The 19,389-nt window shown below is 37.9% G+C and overlaps 1 protein-coding gene across 4 annotated transcripts in view; it reads right to left on the bottom strand.

Moving 5' to 3' along the window:
• Positions 1-19,389, bottom strand: part of Txk (TXK tyrosine kinase) — a 65,734-nt gene that overhangs the window by 11,489 nt on the left and 34,856 nt on the right. For all 4 annotated transcript variants that reach the window (XR_007110520.1, XM_047566614.1, XM_047566613.1 and 1 more), the window contains 4 exons: positions 14,722-14,801; positions 13,647-13,774; positions 8,437-8,508; positions 5,542-5,713 (listed from right to left, as the gene is read on the bottom strand). Coding sequence is in view for 3 of the 4 variants with exons in the window: in XM_047566614.1 (XP_047422570.1) it covers positions 5,542-5,713; positions 8,437-8,508; positions 13,647-13,774; positions 14,722-14,801 (452 nt within the window). In the remaining variant the exon portion in view is untranslated. The remainder of the gene's footprint in view (positions 1-5,541; positions 5,714-8,436; positions 8,509-13,646; positions 13,775-14,721; positions 14,802-19,389) is intronic.

Below are 19,389 nucleotides of genomic sequence, written 5' to 3'. Positions count from 1 at the left end.
AATAGTAATGAATGTCATTTATTAATATATTTGCTTATTAAAATTAATAAATATTATTTATTCAATATTTTCTTAAGGACTGAAGAAATCTCTGATATAAATAATATAAGTAACATATTTTACTTCTGATTGCCTTGGTCTTTTGCAAAATGAGGGACTATCCGCTGAGAAAGTGGACAATAAGTTATATTAAAGTGGCTCTTCCTACTGTCTCTAGGAATATGTAAAGTAGCAATTTTCTTTCTAAACTAAATGTGTCTGACAAGAGGTACTTGCTGTTATGCAGATAAAAAAGTTGTCTCCCTCAGGAGAGTTTGCGCCTTTCAGATACCCATGAGCTGTTGTCTTGCTCCTCTCCTTCTGGACATAATTAGTTTCTTTAATCATGCCTAATAAATCAGTCCCTTCATTCTCTTAATGGTTTTTCTTGTTTTTCTCTGAATTCCATCCAGTTGCTTTCTATATTTTTAGTAATGAATAAAATAAAACTTAATGGAAAAAAAAAAAAAAGAACCAAAAAAAAAATTTTTTTCTTAAATATTTTCAAACCCATTGCAGAGTTCTCCTATTCTCCTTTTCTACTTATTTACTGTCCCATTGAATCAAGTTTCATGGTTTTAAATATCAGCTCTGATGATCATTCTCAAATTAACACCCTTCACCTTGAACTTTCCCCTGAATTCCAGACTCCTGTATTTACCTGACCACTTGGTCACCATTGGCTGTCTGATAGGGTTCTCAAATTTAACACTTCCACAGCAAAATTTTTCATTTTTCCCCAAACCTATTCATGTCAGCAAGTGAAACCCCCTACCTAGCAGTGCACACCAATACCTTGGAATCATCTTTGCTCTCCCAGTTTCCTCCCATTACCTGCCTCATTTGACAAAATAGGTCTTGATCACTTTTTCTCAAACATGTATCTTGAAACAACTCTCTTTTTCCATCTTCACCCACCCACTGTCATCTTCCACCAGGACACTTGAATAGCCTTCAACCTGCTCTCCACTCCACTCCAGAGTCCCATCAATCATCTCCACAAAACAGCCAGTGTGACCCAAATAAAATACAAACCAGATGAAATGCTTGCAGTCCCCCTTGGCTATCCAGTCCAGCTAAGCCCCCAACCGGCTCCTAGTATCTTTGTCACATCTTCCTGTTTGTAGTCTTAGCCCTTACTTTTCTTCAAAGCTATATTGCTCCTCTGCTTGTTGGTTTGCTGTCTGTCTCCCTCCTCATCTCCCACTGGGCATCAATTAACTCTTCAAGAGTAGGAAACTTACCTGTGCTACTTATCATATTTCCAGAACTTAGTATCTACATAATCAGTAACAGACAGTTAATGAATGAATGAATGAATGAATGAATGAAAACCGAATGATGACATTGATGCTATATTTTGTTTAACAAAATAAAGTTGTAAGGGACACTATGAAATCTTTGAGAAATAAATTATTTCTAATTCAAGAGATCGCTTGAATATTGGAAAATGTAGCAAGAGTTTGCAATGTGATCTGCATTTATGCATGATTTAACACAAACTCAGGCAGTTAGAGCCAGGGCCTCTCTTTCCCAGCCAGCTGCCCTTGGGGTGTTCTGTCCTATTCCTTTCTAAATCCTCACACCAACAGAAGAGCTACTCAGAACTTGCTCTTCTGAAAGTAAATTTTCTTCTATTTTTCCTTTTCCTCTCATTCCTGAATCCTCTTTCTTTCCCTGATCTGCTATATGTCTAAAAAACTTTCTATTAATTTACCTTGAAGGGTTTTTTCTTTTATTTTGTAGGCAGAAAAGAAGACTCAATACAATTATATAAAAGATTTGATGGAAAGAATAAAAACTATAAAGAAATAGCTCTTCTAGGAGAGATATTTGATGAATCTTCTCCCTTCCTCTGTTTTCCAAATGTTCGGATTTTAAGTGATATTTAAAATAAGGTTTCTTATAGTATTACTATGTAAAAGCATTTAATTTAAGTAATATCAATTATTAAATATAAATACTAGGGCCTAAGAATCAATTAAAACTTTATTATTAATTAATTATCCCTGAAGAAAACACTTCAGCAGCAGGAAACAAGAAGAACCAATGGTATTTTCAATTCTTAATTCAATTCTGTTTAGCATGAATATAAAATGTTAAAGTCTGTTTTTGAAAAACTAAAATATTTAGTTTAAACTAAATATTAAAATAAACTAAAATATCATGTCATGGGAAGACATGACATAGACATAATGAATCAAATGAGATACACATTTCAAAACTCTTAGAGAAATTAGATGTACTTACACATGTTTTTCTTTGTTTTAAATGTTATTAGTTCACGTATCTCCAGATAGTGTACTGCTATTGACATGCTACATCTAAAGATACAAACCCACAAGTGAAAAACTAAAACAAAGGACCCATTAAAGGCAGAGCAGTGCTTTAATAACTCAAGGGAATATAGTACTCCTGATCCAAAGAGCTGCATTCGAGTTTTTTTTCTCTCCTATTGGCTGCATGACTGGAAATGACTTGTTTAACCTTTCTAAGCCTCAGTTTTTTCATGTGTGAAATGGAGATAATAAAACATGCTCTTCTAACTCCCAGTGAAAATTTAAGTGGGATCATGTTCATGAACATATAAGAAATATAAACCCAGGTTTAAAAAAAAAAAAACAAAGATGAATTGGAATGTTTAATCAGATTTTATGTGAAGAAGTTGTCTAAGACACAGATTGTCTTTCTCTCATTCTGAAGTCTTTAGAAGATGCTCTGGAAACCCCAGCGAACAGGCGCCCAGTGGAGGGAACATCCCTCAATACATTGATTGACAACACAGCACATATTTGAATTTTGTTTGTGTTGCTATACTGGAAAAACTACATGGCAACAATATTGGCAAAAGTTAAGGCAACTACTCTAAGATCTGCCATATATTGATCTATCAATAATTTTTGATTATTGTTAGTTAACATTATGGGCTGTGTGCCCAAACAGTTCAGGGTCCTGATTTAATTAGAAGCTCAAATTGTGGAACTGTAGATAAATTACAGAACCTTCCTAAATGTCCTTTTTCTCATCTGTAAGATTAAGATCTACCTCTTAGAATTGTGGTAAGGATTCATTAACTCATTCAATAATCCACTAATTTTTATTTTAGCATCAACTCCTGACCAGTCATCGTTTTGGGCACTCACCTGGTTAAATGAGAGACATAAATAATTGACCCTATTATTATGAAATTCACATTCTAGTAAGGGACAAACATGAAGCTTCAGAATAGTGACAAGGATTTCAATGCAACTAACACAAGGTGACAGAGAAGAAGGTGCCTGGGGCTGGGTGTTTCCACTTAAACAGAGTAGTCAGCAACCACCTCCTAGAGGAGACAACATTCACACTGCACACCTTCGAGAAGGAAGTAACGTGCAGCGCTGTGGATATTTGGCAGATAGAACTCAAATGCATGTCATCTATTCAAAGATGAATGTATTTGCAATAGGATATTAGAACGGAGCTTTTCCTGCCTTATTTTCAAAATATCAGGAAAAAAATCAGCCTCGTTCTAACCCAAGAACATATTACGTCCATCTGAACTGGCTTACAAGTCGTTGGCCTCATTCCTGCCTCTATAAACTGCCAGAAGCTGTTTCTATTCTCACACTACATAAATCTTCCATCACCTTTAAAATGTTATCCTCAGGAGATCAGTGGAATAGATGAAGGGGATTGAGGGTGGGGGAGGATAAGGGAGGCACTGTGGAATGAAACTGACCAAATTATGCTATGTACACATATGAGTATACCAGTGAATTCTACCCTTTATGTACATCTATAAAACACCAATTAAAATAAATAAGTTAAAAAGAAAGACTAGTTTTTAATTCATTCTTTTTGTTATAATTATATAAGCTTGGAATGTATCATATTCTAATTAGGACCCCATTCCAAATACACCATGGTGGGATTTGCTGTGGTGTATTCATATAGGTACATAGGAAAGTTATGTTGGATTCATTCCACAGTCTTTCCTTTCCCTACCTGCCCCCTTCCCTTCATTCCCTTTTGTCTAATCTACTGAATTTCTATTGGAAGACCGGTTTAATAGAGGAGGGAGACAGGGGGAAGGAGATAGAAGGGAAAGAGGAAGTTCTGGGGACTACAGTAGAGCAAATTGCTTTACATAGAAGTATGATTATATCAAAACAAACTCCACTATTATGTATAACTATAATGCACTAATAAAACATTTTAAAAATCATCCTCAAGGATCCTACCCAATTTCCCAACCAAGTTTGACTCATCCAAGAATTCCCTCATTGTGGTATCAAACGTTGCAGATTCTTGTTTGATAGAGATTCCAATATGTCTTCAGTTCCCTCTGAGTCCCATGTTTCCTGTTCAATTTCATATTATGCCTATTTAACCCAACACGCAGAACTATAATTTTTGTCCTTCAGATATAGGAAAACCATGGTCAGATGGATATCATATCAAAGAGCAAAAGCCAGGCAGATAGGTGCTTGAGGAACCCTGAGACACAAAAATGTCATTGGGAAGCCGATGTCACTGGAAAATTGTGCTTATCATAACCTCCCTCTGGATTCATCCTATTGTATGTGGCTAGAAAGGATATTTTAATAGGATACTTGGGGACTAAATTTAGAAAGCCAAAAGACATCACTGCTCTGCCTTCCAAGGAGAATGGGTTCAGTTAATCACTTTTGGTTGTCATTTGTCTATTTTAGTGTTGTTTTAGTTCCAATTCTGCAAGTTTGGGATAGAATTAAATTGCTCTGGACAATAAAATAATGCCACTTGGGGTTTTTCTTCTTCAATGCATTGATCCTTTTCTAAGTAAATGTTGAATAAATATTTAAAGGATGTTGACTTGAACCATGCCAAATTATTGATTTGTCCTGGTCCAATCCAACAATCATAAATCACAACTCTAAGTTCAACTTAGTCAAAATGGTGTCCTGGAAAATAAAAATTTTAAGAGCAGGGTCCAATGGCCTACGGTGAACCACTTCTCTTTTAAAACTCAGGATTCTTAAATTCTCTGAAAGCAAATACTTTATCCTTTCAAAAAAAAGAAGAAGAAGAAGAAGAAGAAAGAAAGAAAGAAAGAAAAAAGAAAAAAAAAGTGTTTTTGACCACTTGGGGTTGCCCTTCCAAAAACTGAGCAATACATTACTACAGAAACAAAATTAACATTTTTCTTCAAGGAAAAGGAAAAATATAAAGAGCACTAATTAAGCAACTATTATTAAACTAAAAAGAATATACTTGCTAGTCTTTTGTATCCTCGCATTAATTCATACAATGATCCTGTGAAGTAGGTACTGTTAGCCCCATTTTACACATGAAGGCTATGAGGCTTAGAAACCTGAAATAATTCATCCAGGTCACAGAGGTCTAAGAATTTGCCTGGATTACACAGCCAGCTTGAGCAGAGTTGTGACATAAATTCAGGGTTGGCTGATTCCAAAGTCCGTGTTCTTTCCATGACACCAGGTATCAGGCAATGTTTATCTGTGTGTTGCTTATACTTACATCATCACTTTAGCTTCTTCAATGAAATCCTCTTCAGACATGGAGCCTTCATTGATGGCCTTGATAGCTACTGGCAGATGTGCTCGCCATTCACCTAAGTGGACCACCCCAAACTGACCACTTCCAATCTCCTTGACAAAAGTCAGTTCAGACGGATCTATCTCCCACTTTTCTGGAAAAGTAAAACATCTGTGTTACAAGTAGGGGAAAGAACGCTAAAATTTTAGAGCTAGAAAAGATTAAAGAATTTTCTAATCCTATCCCTTTATTTTACAATAGAGGTTAAAAACTGTATAAATAAGTGAAGAGAGTTTTAATGCTCTCATTGTGACTTACCTGTGCAATTCAAAACATTGAGTTTTAAAGTACAAACTTTACTTCCTTGAAGAGCATTGTACAACAGAGTGGGGATATCAAAACATACCCAAGAAATGAAATATGTCTTTCTAAACGAAACTGACCAAAATTAGATCTGGGATTTAAAATAGGTATGTCCCCAGCTTAGTTGTGTACTGGTATTTAACTTGTAAGGCAGATGAATTTTGTGATACTCCTTTCCTCCTTTCAGTTTCTTCGACTGTTCTTCTCACTTCACCCCAAAGAACTTCCCTGCCTTAATGCGTCCTCATCTTAGGGAAAGCCAATCCATTCATCTAATAAACACATCCAATGTCATAACTCTAACCCACACACATCTAAGGGCACATTTGAAGTAAAATTTGTGTTACTGTGTATTTCTCATTCTATAGAAGCAAATCGGGGGGAAAAAACGAAGTATTTCTAAAATGACCTTTTTGAACACTGTTAAACACCAATTCGTTTTTTAAGCATCTCCCTTTCATACAGCAACACCAACATCTGCTGGAACTTTAGAGTAATGCACTTAAAAAAAAAACTAAAAGCTGACGGCCTCATTTCAATTGTATAAATTATCCCTCCTCCCAGGGGTATGCTTGAAAAGAAGTCTGGGAGAATATAATCATTGCCTTGGTGTTGGCATAGACTTATTCAATAGAATATTAACATACAGGAAAACAAAGAGAAATTACTGTTCATAATTTCGTCTGTTCATCAGAAACGCCCCATTGAGAAAGCAAAAAGGTAAGTCACAGTCTGGGAAAAGATATTTCTAAAAACATATATCCATATTTATGTACCTATTTAGAACATAAATAAACTAATTAAAAAAGACATGTCCCCCTATTTTAAGGGCAAAATGTTATTCGGTTATAAAAGAGAATTCCAAATGGCCACTAAACCTATGAAAGATTCATCAAAATAAATACTTATTAGGGAAATACATTTTAAGTCATAATAAAATACTTCTACACACTCACTAGACTGGCTAAAATAATGTTTTGTGTGTGTGTGTGTGTTTTGTTTTTCTGTTTTGTTTTGGTACCAGAGATTGAACCCAGGATTGCTTAACCACTAAGCCCCATTCCCAGACTTTTGTTTGTTTTTCATTTTGGGTCAGGGTCTTGATAAGTTGCTCAGGATCTTGCTAAATTGCTGAGGCTGGTTTTTGAACTTGCAATTCTACTGCCTCAGTCTCCCGAGCTTCTGGTATTATATGTGTGTACCCCTGCGTCCAAGTAAAATGTTAAGAAGAAGAAGAACAGAATACTGAATGTTGACAAGGATAAAAACATGGAACAATGGAATTCTTGTTCATTGTATGTGGGAATGGAATTTGGTTATAAGCCTGGGAACCTGATCATATCTACTAAATCTGAGCACATGCATGGTGACCCAGTACGAATACTCTATTGAACATGTCCAATATACATACACCAGAGCATAGATGTATACTTAGCTTCATCTAAAGGCATAACAATATTATTTGTATTTGTATGTTAGTAACAATATAATTTATAAGAATCAAAAGTTGATCACAACCCAAATGGCCATCTAAAGGCACATGGGTAAATCACTAGTGGGTCAGTCCTGCAATATGGCACCATGTCACAGCAAAAATGAACCTACCATGGCCAGCACTGTGGGTAAAATTCACAGATGTAATGAGGACATGAAAAAGTTAGACACAAAATGCTGTAAAGTGTCAGATTACATTAATATTTAGTATATAAATAAGGTGGTCAAAACCAGGCAAAATAAATCAAGCTATAGATATTAATTTTCCACTATTTTATATGTTGCAAAAATTGGAAAAGTTTATTTCCAAGAAATTGAAGAGCATCTATTTAACTTAAATACGTGGTTAATGATGGCACTTTTTATTATATACAGTATCTAAATAGGTGGTTAATGATGGCACTTTTTATTATATACAGTATCTATAGGACAGAGGAATGATGGAGGCACCCTGAAATCACCCTCGCATCCCACTTAACCAGACAAGAACCTGATAAAATTATGTCATCGTGTTTTTCAGTATAACCTGAATACCACTAATAAGAGAAATTTAAGGAAACAAAATATCACCAAATTAGAAAATAGGACTCCCTGACTCACTCATATTCTCACAGATTCACAAATACTACATTTCCTAGAAAGTGGTTCAAATCAAACAATACAAATTCTATTTGAAAAAACATTAAAAGGATACTTTTAACATCATTTTTTTGGTAGATTCTCTTGGGGATCAGTTGTTTCCTAACCACCTTTGTAACCAGAGAGTAACAGCCTGATCATCCAAATAAAAAGAACTGTCATTTATATAAAGGGTGAAGATTAAATCTTCTGATGATGTGGAGTGAAATCTGAAGTATTTCTCCCTGGAGTTTAAATTGCCCTTATGAAATGCATTATTTAAACATCTCAAACAGGGGGGTTTAAGGTTTGAAATAAGTTTATCTAAATAGACATTTCAAAAGAGCTAAGAATTTAAGATATCTATGGTAGTAGGTTCTTTACTACATATGCATACCTTACCATAGCTAAATCCAGCTGTGGCTGGCAAACAACCCATCAGCCCAACTGGACAGCGGAGTCGAGTCAGAAGACCTGCAGAGGAAGAGAAATCTATGTTTCAAGTCTAGTTCCTAATATAGAAGAAAGAAAGAAAATATACCAGGAGACAGTACCATTCTTTTTATAATTTGGCATAAAAATGATTTCTACAGATTATTCTGGTTGCTCAATCTTTCCATTTGAAAAACATTTTTCATAAAATAATATGTGTTCCTTGTACACAATTCAAAGGCAATGAAAAGTATAAAGATCCCTCAGAAGATCTTAATGTCAAGAGATATGGTTATTACTTGAGTGAACACCTTCTTAAGAATTTCTATATGCACACTTGAAAGTATATACACATTCAATACATTTTATGAAAAGGGAAATGCTTTGTTATAAGACTTTTACAGTTTGCATATAATTTGTATATACCAATGACTATAAATAGACCTTAAAGTTATTTCCAAAATTTCACTAGTATAAAATTCTTTTTGTATATATGCTGTATATTCTTTTGTTTGTTTGCTTGCTTGCTTTTATATAACCTCCCCTTCTTTCTCAACAGACTTCATTTTTTTAGAGCAAGTCAGATTCACAACAAAATTGAGTAGAAGGTACAGAGATCTCCATGTATTCTCTGCCCCTATAAATGCATAGCTTCCCCCACCATAAGCATCTCCCACTCAGAGAGATATTAAAACTAATGAACCAATGTTGACACATCAGTACTACCCAGGGTCCATCATTTACAGGTTCACTCTTGGTATTGAATATTCTGTGAGTTTGGACAACAGGTAATGACATATATCCACCATTGTAGCATCATGTAGAATAGTTCCACTGACCTAAAAATCTTGTGTTCCACCCGTTCATCACTCCTTCTCCCCTCTGTTTAAAAACTCTTAACTCAGTCCTATATAGAGTCAACCAAATTGAAACTTTTTAATCAGATTTCTTCAGGGTGCTGTGTATTTTTGAACATGCATTTATATGTACCTCTCAAATTGTTGTCTTATAAAATGTGATTTCCAGGTTGAACAGTGTCCAGAAAGGCTACTACGATTCATTTGACCATCATTAGTGTTAAAGTGTACCCATTCCCTCATCCCACCCTTTGAGAGTAGTTTACTTTGTGTGTGTGTGTGTACCAGGGATTGAACCCAGGGGCACTTAACCACAGACCCACATCCCCATCCCTTTTCTATATTTTTTTAAGAGACAGGGTCTCACCAAGTTGCTTAGGACCTTGCTAAGTCGCTGAGGCTGGCTTTGAACTTGTGATCCTCCTGCTTCAGCCTCCTGAGTCACTGGGATTACAGGCATGTGCCACCATGCCTAGCTTTGTAGTTTACTTTTTTAAAAAAAATAGCATGGTAGAGTAAATGAGACTTCCTTTGAGTGGGTCAACATGCAGAATTCTAAACAACCAATTTCAACTTAGTTCAATAAGCATTTATTGTTTACTTCTTTCTTCAATATTCATTGAGAGCCTAGCATGAGCCATGTGCTACCACAATGTTGGGTCTCTAGAGGGAAAAATAAACAAGTGTATGCACATACAAGAAAGGTGGCCGAAGAAGAGTGCAAGGCAGAGAAGACAAAATATAGAGACTGTAGATGGCTGCTCAGGGAAGCCCTTCTTGAGAAGATGACAGCTATGATGACATTGATTGACAAGGAGCCATCTTACAAAGATCCAGAGAAAGAGCCTTCCAGGCAGATGAAACATCATGTGCAAAGGCTGGAAGGCAGAAACAAGCTTATCTAGTATAAAAACAGAAAGAAATATGTATTAAGTGCCTACTGTATACAACTCTTTTTTTTTTTTTTTTTTTTGGGTGCTAGGGATTGAACCCAGGGCCTTGTGCTTGCAAGGCAAGCACTCTACCGACTGAGCTATATCCCCAGCCCCTTACAACTCTCTTTTAGACAAATCCAAAGATAATAAAACAAGCGAGCTCTAACTCAGTGAGGAAAGACAGGAAAGGGGAGGCTGTTCCAGTGTAAAGTACTGTGCTAGAGATGCATGCAAGGCGTGCTGGGATAGAGAGAAGGAGCTTTGACCAGTTTGCTGGATTTTATTTTATTTTATTTATTTATTTATTTATTTTTGTGGTACTGGGGATTGAACTCAAGGCCTAGTGATTGCGAGGCAAGCACTCTACCACCTGAGCTATCTCCCCAACCCGCAATTTGCTGGATTTTAAACAAAGAAGTTTTCTGGGAGGAAATGATACCTGAGATGAACCTGACAAGTGGAGTAACTCACAAGGAGAAAATTGGAAGGACATTCTAGGCAGAGGTGACAGCATGAAGGATACTGAGAGGTGTGAAGCATGAAGGTGGGTACTTGAACAAAAAGTAAGAAGCAGGAAGAGGCAACAAGTTGTACTGAGAGGTAGGAGGAATTCTGGTGGTGATGGGCCTCGGAAGTCATGCTAGGGAGCATTACAGTTTCCTGCAAGTGGGAGACAGTCATTGAGATGTCCCAAATAAGGAGGTGGAATGTTCTTATTTATATTTTTGATAGTCTACTCTGGCAACAGAATAGAGGTGGGTTAAGGGTGAGAGAGCATTGGAGACAATGACAGCAGTTAAGAGGCTACTGCAGTTTTCCACCTGAGCGATGATTAGGACAGCACTAATAGGGGGGTAAGGGTCAGAGGAGACACTTTTAGGATGTGAAATTAATTCCACTTGATAATTAATAAGAAGTTAGGAGTTGAGAATAGAAACATCAACCTCCTATGCTTCCAGTCTCTTTAGTTGGCTAAATGATGGCACCATTACCTGAGATAAATAGCAGGAAGAAGAATAGATTTGGAGGAAGACTGAGGATACAAGATGAAGGACTCTACTTCATTACTGAAGTTCAAGGCAGGGAATTCCAAGTGTCTGTGTCCACCAGATAGAATTACACAAAGGAAGAACCCTAAGGTGAGATGACAAGTGATCAAGGATGGACCCCTGTGGAACATCTGTGTTTCCTGGACCCTTTGGGAAGATCCATAAGGAATGATGTAGGTTAGAGAAGACCAAGAAAGGATGATGTCAGAACATCTAGGGAGCAGGGAAATTAAAGAGAGGAATTGGAGGAATTTCCTCTAACTTCAATGTTTTTATTTGCAAAATACTTTTATCCTGGGAAGTGCTATCCACGGGTTAATGATGATCTTTCTGTGACAGAAAGAAGTCTGTCACTCTCTTGGCATTGTTCTTATTTCTGGTGAGGCAGTGAATTTTCACGGGTTAAAATGATTCATGCACATGTTTATATGTTTACAGAAAAAGTGAAAGTTAATAACTTTTTTAAAATAAAAAGACAGGATAGCCATGGACTTCAATTCACATCTTTTCTAAAACTGAACCTTCCAAAATATCCTTCAATGGCATGAGTTGCCTCTTTCTAGAGGATACGGTAGTAGTTGAGTGCAGATGCTGGAGCCAGTGGGTTCAATGGTTTCAATAGTTTCCATGACTTCTGTGGGTTCAAACCTCAGCATAGGTACTTATTAGCCATATGACCTTTAGCAAATTACCTCAAAATTCCTGCCTTAGTTTTTTCATCCATAAGATGAAAATATCAATAGCGACTACCCAAAGGGTTGCTCTAAAGATTAAAAAAACACACATAAAAGTGCTTGGAACAGGATTTGTCCTGAAGTAAATCTTTAGTAAATATCAATTATTTCTGGGGCCCATATCTTTCCCCTACTCCTTATCACCCCTCTTTCTTGTTTTCTTATTTCTTTTCTATTGTCTTTTCTCTCTTAAAAAAAAAAAATAGCACCGTGGTATCAATTTTGAACTCCCATTTTCACTTTTTTCTTGTTTCAGTTTTTTCATTTTTAAAATTATCTTTGTGATATTTTGTAGATTATAAGAATGATTTATATGCATTGTAATTTTAAAAACCCTAAAGCCATCTATAAAGCAGAAAATAAAAGTGTCCTTTACTCCCAGTCTGTTTCTACAAACATTAACAATTTATAGTCTGTTATAATCTTGTTTAAAAATTATTACCTAAACTTTGACTTTTTCTGTGTACATACAAATATATGCAGATATATTTTTAACAAAAAAATGGGACTGTGGTCTGACTGTTTTGCTCTGAATTTTTTTAACTTAGCCACATCTTTTAATGTCAGTACATCCTAATCTACTTCATTATTTTTCTTAACATCAATTTTTAAATTTTTTCCTTTGAAGGAAGGAGGAGGAGGAATGTGCAGAAGAAACCCTGATTCAGGAGGTTTCTATCTCCAGCCATACCTGTGGCCTCCCAGGACCTTCTGGAATATCCATGTGGATTCATCCCATAAGAGGATACAAATTTCTTTGGCTTTATTCTTGATATTTAGGATCAGTATAGTGGGAAAATGGTCTCTTTCAAGAAAGGATTTTTTTGTCAACACAACTTTTCATGAGTGAAATCTAAAAAAGCACTGCAGGACAAAAAGTCAAAACAATATGAAAAGTTACAATAGGTTCCAAATGCTGTGATGCTAAGGTAAGAAAATTCTCTAGTGGACTCAAAGTGATCTAGCACAGGATGGGTGAGGGTTGAAGGCCAGAGATGTGGTCCTAATTGTGGTGGAACTTTCTGGGATCTTATATCTTTCTGCAGATGATAGGTTTGCACAAATGACAATGTGGAAAATAATAGCTGGGAAAAGGGGTTAAATATTTCTCTGGTATGTTTAGGCCTAAGTGAACCTATAAAAGGCTGGATTTTGTATAACTTTTTCTTTTCTCCAAACTAGAAAGAACAGAGAGAGATTTAAAGGGAGTTTTCTATTACAATTGTCTGAAGTAGAGAGCAAATCTAGGGGAGGAGAGTAAAGAGAAGGAGGCATTATTATTTAGGGTATTTGAAATCCTATTACATTTAACCCTACATAAATTTCTAGAACAAATACATAATGACCAAAAGGCCTTTTGCTTCCCAGTCACCTGTTATTCTTCACATGGTAGAAATGTAAAAAACAAACTCACCTCTTTCCCATTGACTAGAAAAACAAAGGCACAATAATAAAGAGGACAGTTTCCCAGAAAACAGATAATTTTTCAAGTTCCTAAACTCTTTCTACAGGCAATTTATTCCTGTTGAGCGTCTGATACCCAGAATGCATTGCCTGTCCAGAACCTGGACCCCCAGCCCTCCCAACCTGACATCCCTCACTTACCAGCGGCATTATGCTGGTGATACCAGATCAGCTCAGGCACTGATGGAAAGAGGTGTCTTTCAGCCACATACCACTGTCCCGAGTCATTCCTTTTAATCTGATAATGTTTTATTGTAGCCTCTGTACTTCTATAATAGATAACATGTGAATTAGTAAACAATCAAAAATCACTTTAGAGCTGAGGCAATTCATTAAGCAACAGGACTCCAATTCTCAAATTCTCATGCTATCAACACTATACCCTGAAGAGAGGATAGATCACTTTAACATGTGCCTGACCATCCTGGGAAAATTCCTCAATGGTCTTATTGGGGCCTCCGATTCGAACATAACTTTAGCCAATATTGGCTAGGTGATAAGTTCAAGGTCCAAAAAAGTGAAGCTCATCATGGAACACAGATGAATATCAAATATCAGTTAAATAAATGAAAAAATATCCTGGAGGGACGGGAAATGTGAGACAAGGAAAATCAATATACAGAACATTCATATATAGACCAAAATAGGGTGCATTGATGAGCAGGTTACTGCTCTACCCAACTTCAGTCCTTCTGGGAATCTGAGACTGGAGAGCACACCTCAGAACTGCCCCACAGAAGTGCAAAGAAACAGGTGTTCATCCACCTGCTCCCATTCCTCACTGATGGAGGGTCTCTCCTGATGTAACCACTCAGGTATTTCCAGCCTGGTCATGGGGCCCATTTGCTTCCACAGTCAGAGAACATCCTTAGGCAGGAAGTCTTGGGAAGCCTTCTAAGTAAGGAAACCTCCCTGCAGGTCAATTCCAGAGTGGACCAAGGGACAGGAGGAATGCAGCAACAGCATCTTCTATGCCTAACCTAATCTAACCCCTTTACTTGATGGTTGAGAAAAAGGAAGACAAAAAGTTCATGTAGCTAATGCAATATCACACACAGCATGTTAGGACACAATGTGGCCTGGCTAGTGGTCCTGACCTCCAGGCCGGCAATCCTCTCCCTAAACTAAGCTCTCACATCTATTCTCTACATGATTTTATCACCATAAAAATAGATTGTCTGAGGTTTATTTCTTAATCAAAATCACAACTGCTTACCTTCTATCTCTTATAAACACAGAAATGGTGTAAGACCCCAAATGTCTTGAATCTCTGACAATAAATGCACCTTCTTTGGCCTGAAAAACAATTTATTCATTACACAAGTCCATTTCTACTCAAAAAGACACTACATCTTGGCGATGGAAACCAAAGCTATACCAACTTACTAGAAGGAAGTCACTAACCATATTCTTACTATAAAGAATAAGACCATTTTTATAGAAGTACACATAAATGTTTTAGCTCTCTTGTAGGTTCAGAAGTCACATTTCTAGAAGTAGAGTAATTTAGACATGAATTTATAATGCATGAGTATTTAAAAACACTCTGATTTTTTATAAGAAAAGTTCTGTATTTGAGAACTTTGTACCCAACTTATTAGTTATTTTTGTTGTATGAATCAGGACACAGATAAATATAGCTGGTAAATATGAGTTTACTTTGGAAGGAGAGAAATAGGGTGGTGACTGGCATAAGGGAAGCAGAGAGAAATATTTCTGGAAAGAAAGAGAGTGGATGGAGAGATCAGAGTTCATGAGAAAGAATGGATTCCAGGGAGTCTGAAAGGAGGAAGAAGTTGTTGTAGGGATGGGAAGAACTGAAAAGAGAAATGGCAGGAGAGAACATTTTAACAAGTGTGAAGCTAAATTAAAAGTCAGATCCCAACATGATAAAGATTTGGGCTTTTTCTTCTATTTGGTGCAGGGTCTCTGGTCTAATTCCTAGGTCCTTGATCCATTTTGAGTTGATATGTGCCCAGTGAGAAATAGGGGTTTAATTTCATTTTGCTGCACATGGATTCCCGTTTTCCCAGCACCATTTGTTGAACAGGTTATCTTTTCTCAATTGTACATTTTTGACACCTTTGTCTAGTTGGAGAAAAGTGTATTTATGTGGGTTTGAATCTGTGTCCTCTATTCTGTACCATTGATCTACCTGTCAATTTTGGTGCCAGTACCATGCCATTTTTGTTACTATTGCTCTGTAGTATAGTTGAAGTTCTGGTATCGTGATACGCCCTGCTTCCCTCTTCCTGCTAAGGATTGCTTTAGCTATTCTGGGTCTCTTAGTCTTCCAAATGAATTTCATGATTGCTTGCTCTGTTTCTGTGAGGTACGTCATTGGGATCTTAATTGGAATTGCATTGATTCTGTATAATGCTTTTGGTAGTATGACCATTTTGACAATATTAATTCTGCCTATCCAAGAACATGGGAGATCTTTCCATCTTCTAAGGTTTTCTTTAAGCTTAGGACCAGACTTCCTTAACAAGACTCCCAAAGCACAAGAAATAAAAGCAAGAATCAATAAATGAGATAGATTCAAACTAAAAAGCTTTTTCTCAGCAAAGAAAACTATCAACAATGTGAAGAGAGAGCCTACAGAGTGGGAGAAAATCTTTATCACATGCACTTCAGATAGAACACTATTCTCCAGAATTTACAAAGAACTCAAAACACTTAAATCAAGAATACAAATAACCCAATCAGTAAATGGGCTAAGGAAATGAGCAGACACTTCACAGAAGAATATTTACAAGCAATCAATAGATATATGAAAAAATGTTAAACATCTCTAGCAATAAGAGAAATACAAATCAAAACTACCCTAAGATTTCATCTCATCCCAATTAGAATAGCTATTATCAAGAATATAAGCAACCATAAGTGTTGGTGAGGATATGGGAGAAAGGGTACATTCATACATTGCTGGTGGGATTGCAAATTGGTGCAGTCACTCTGGAAAGCAGTGTGGAGATTCCTTAGAAAACTTGGAATGGAACTACCATTTGACCCAACTATCTCACTGCTTGGCCTATACCCAAAGGACTTAAAATCAGCATACTACAGTGACACAGCAACATTAATGTTTATAACAGCTCAATTCATAATAGCTAGATTGTGGAATCAACCTGGATGCCCTTCAGTAAATGAATGCATAAAGAAACTATGGTAGGTTTTTCAAGATGGCGGACTAGAGGGTGGCTGCATTTCATGTTGCTCCAGGACTCAGGATTCAAAAGAGGATATATTGAGAGACTTGGGACCAACTCAAATCAGTCGGGTAGTCTCTCCCATTGGGAGGCATCCCGGATGGGGCGGTAGTCCCAGAACGCAGGGAACTTTGTGAAGTAGAGTTGCCCAGCGAGACACCCCTCCCCCCGCTGGAGCAGTGAACTCAGACAACTGGGAGCATCATAGAGGAGGCCACTCAGCACAGCGCTTAGACTCGGAGCAACCCACTGGGCTTCGGCGGCCGCCCAGAGGAAGGGCCTCATAGCCAGGCGATTAGGTGCAGAGCAGGGTCCCAGGACCTAGGTGGCTTCTCGGTGGAAGAGCTGCAGAGACAAGCTGAGGGGTGGAGCAAAGGTTCCAGGTCTGCGGGCAGATTCTCTGAGGAGAGGCAGCCTAAGGAGACTCGTCTGCGAAGGGTGATGCTCTCAGGCCCAGGAGGTAGGTCCGGGCCCCTGGGAACGTTGCAGAGGAAGACTGACCAGCCTAGGTGGCAAGATACCCCTCGCCCCACTGGAGCAGTGAACTCGGAAAACTGGGAGCTTTGTACAGGAGGCTGCTCAGCACAACGCTTGGTTTCAGAGCAACCCACCGAGACTCCGGCAGCTGCCAAGAGGAAGAGCTGCGCGGCGAGCTGTTTGGACCCAGAGCGACCTCCTAAACAACAGGGGTGGGGGCGGCTGCCCTGAGGAGGAGGAGGTGCGCAGTGAGTCGCTTGGTCTCCAAGCGACCACACAGAACACCGGGTGGCTGCCTGGAAGAAGAGGCATGCGGCGGGTCGCTGGGGCTCCGAGCGGAGCATCCATACGAGGCTCCAGGTGGCTGCTCAGAGAAGGGGCCACATATCCAGGCGATTAGGTGCAAAGCATGGTCCAGGGACCTAGGAGGCTTCTCAGTGGAAGAGCTGCACAGAGACAAGCTGAGGGGCGGAGCGAAGTTTCCAGGACTGCGGGCAGATTCTCTGAGGAGAGGCAGCCTAAGGAGACTCGTCTGTGAAGGGCAAGGCTCAGGCCCAGGAGGTAGGTCCGGGCCCCTGGGAATGTTGCAGAGGAAGGCAGCCCAGCCCAGGCAGTAGTTGTGGATTGAGGGGAACTTCTAGGAGGGGAACTGACCAGCGAGACCTCCCCACCAGGTGAGTCTTCCCTGCCGGGTGAGGTTTTCCCACAAGAACGGTAAAACCAGAGACACAGGCACAAACAGGCCTTGCCTCAGCCTGCAGCCTAGTCCATTGGTCAACAAGTGGAGGCACCTCTGCCCACTAGTAGGGAATATACCCCACCTGAAGGCTACCACCCCTAGAGAGGCAGCTTCCTTGGGGAGCACCGCATTATCAACTTCCTCCAAGACTTCAGGCTACTGAAGGATAAGAGGGGATATACTAGAAATCTTCAGGGACATTATAAGTCAATAGAGGAAATCTGCAACATCTCAGCCGTCCACTGATACCTGAACAATATGAGAAAACAAGGGAAGAAAATGCCTCAAACAAACCTAGATGTTACATCAATAAAATCCAACGACAGCATGGCAGAAGAAATGACAGAAAGGGAGTTCAGAATGTACATAATTAACATGATAAGGGAAGCAAATGATGAAATGAAAGAGCAAATGCAGGCATTCAATGATCACACCAATTGACAGTTAAAAGAGCAAATACAGGAAGCAAAAGATCATTTCAATAAAGAGTTAGAGATATTGAAAAAAAAACAAACAGAAATCCTTGAAATGAAGAAAACAATAAACCAAATTAAGAACTCCATAGAAAGCACAACCAATAGGATAGAACACCTGGAAGACAGAACCTCAGATATTGAAGACAAAATATTTAACCTTGAAAACAAAGTTGAACAAACAGAGAAGGTGGTAAGAAATCATGAACAGAATCTCCAAGAACTATGGGATATCATGAAAGGCCAAATTTAAGAATTATTGGGATTGAGGAAGGCTTAGAGAAACAAACCAAAGGAATGAACAATCTATTCAATGAAATAATAACAGAAAATTTCCCAAATCTGAAGAATGAAATGGAAAATCAAGTTCAAGAGGCTTATAGGACTCCAAATACACAAAATTACAACAGACCCACACCAAGGCACATTATAATGAAAATACCGAACATACAAAATAAAGACAGAATTTTAAAGGCTGTGAGAGAAAAGAACCAAATTACATTCAGGGAGAAACCAATACGGATATCAGCAGATTTTTCAATCCAGACCTTAAAAGTTAAAAGGGCCTGGAACAACATTTTCAAGCTCTGAAAGAAAATGGATGCCAACCAAGAATCTTATACCCAGCAAAACTTACCTTCAAATTTGATGATGAAATAAAATCCTTCCATGATAAACAAAAGCTAAAAGAATTTACAAAAAGAAAGCCAGCATTATAGAACATTCTCAGCAAAATATTCCATGAGGAAGAGATAAAACACAAAGAAGCAAATCAGCAAAGGGAGGAATTATCCTAAAGGAACTGTCAAATAAAGGAGGAACCAAGTTGTGTCAAAAAAATAAATAAATAAATAAAATTTTAAAAATGAACCAAATGACCGGGAATACAAATCATATCTCAATAACCCTGAATGTTAATGGCCTGAATTCATCAATCAAAAGACATAGACTGGCAGATTGGATTAAAAAGAAAGATCCAACAA

The sequence above is a fragment of the Sciurus carolinensis genome, chromosome 10, assembly GCF_902686445.1.
Source record: "Sciurus carolinensis chromosome 10, mSciCar1.2, whole genome shotgun sequence".
NCBI lineage: Eukaryota > Metazoa > Chordata > Mammalia > Rodentia > Sciuridae > Sciurus > Sciurus carolinensis.
The sequence above is the reverse complement of the archived record's forward strand: the minus strand, read 5'-3'. Positions and strand labels throughout refer to the sequence as shown.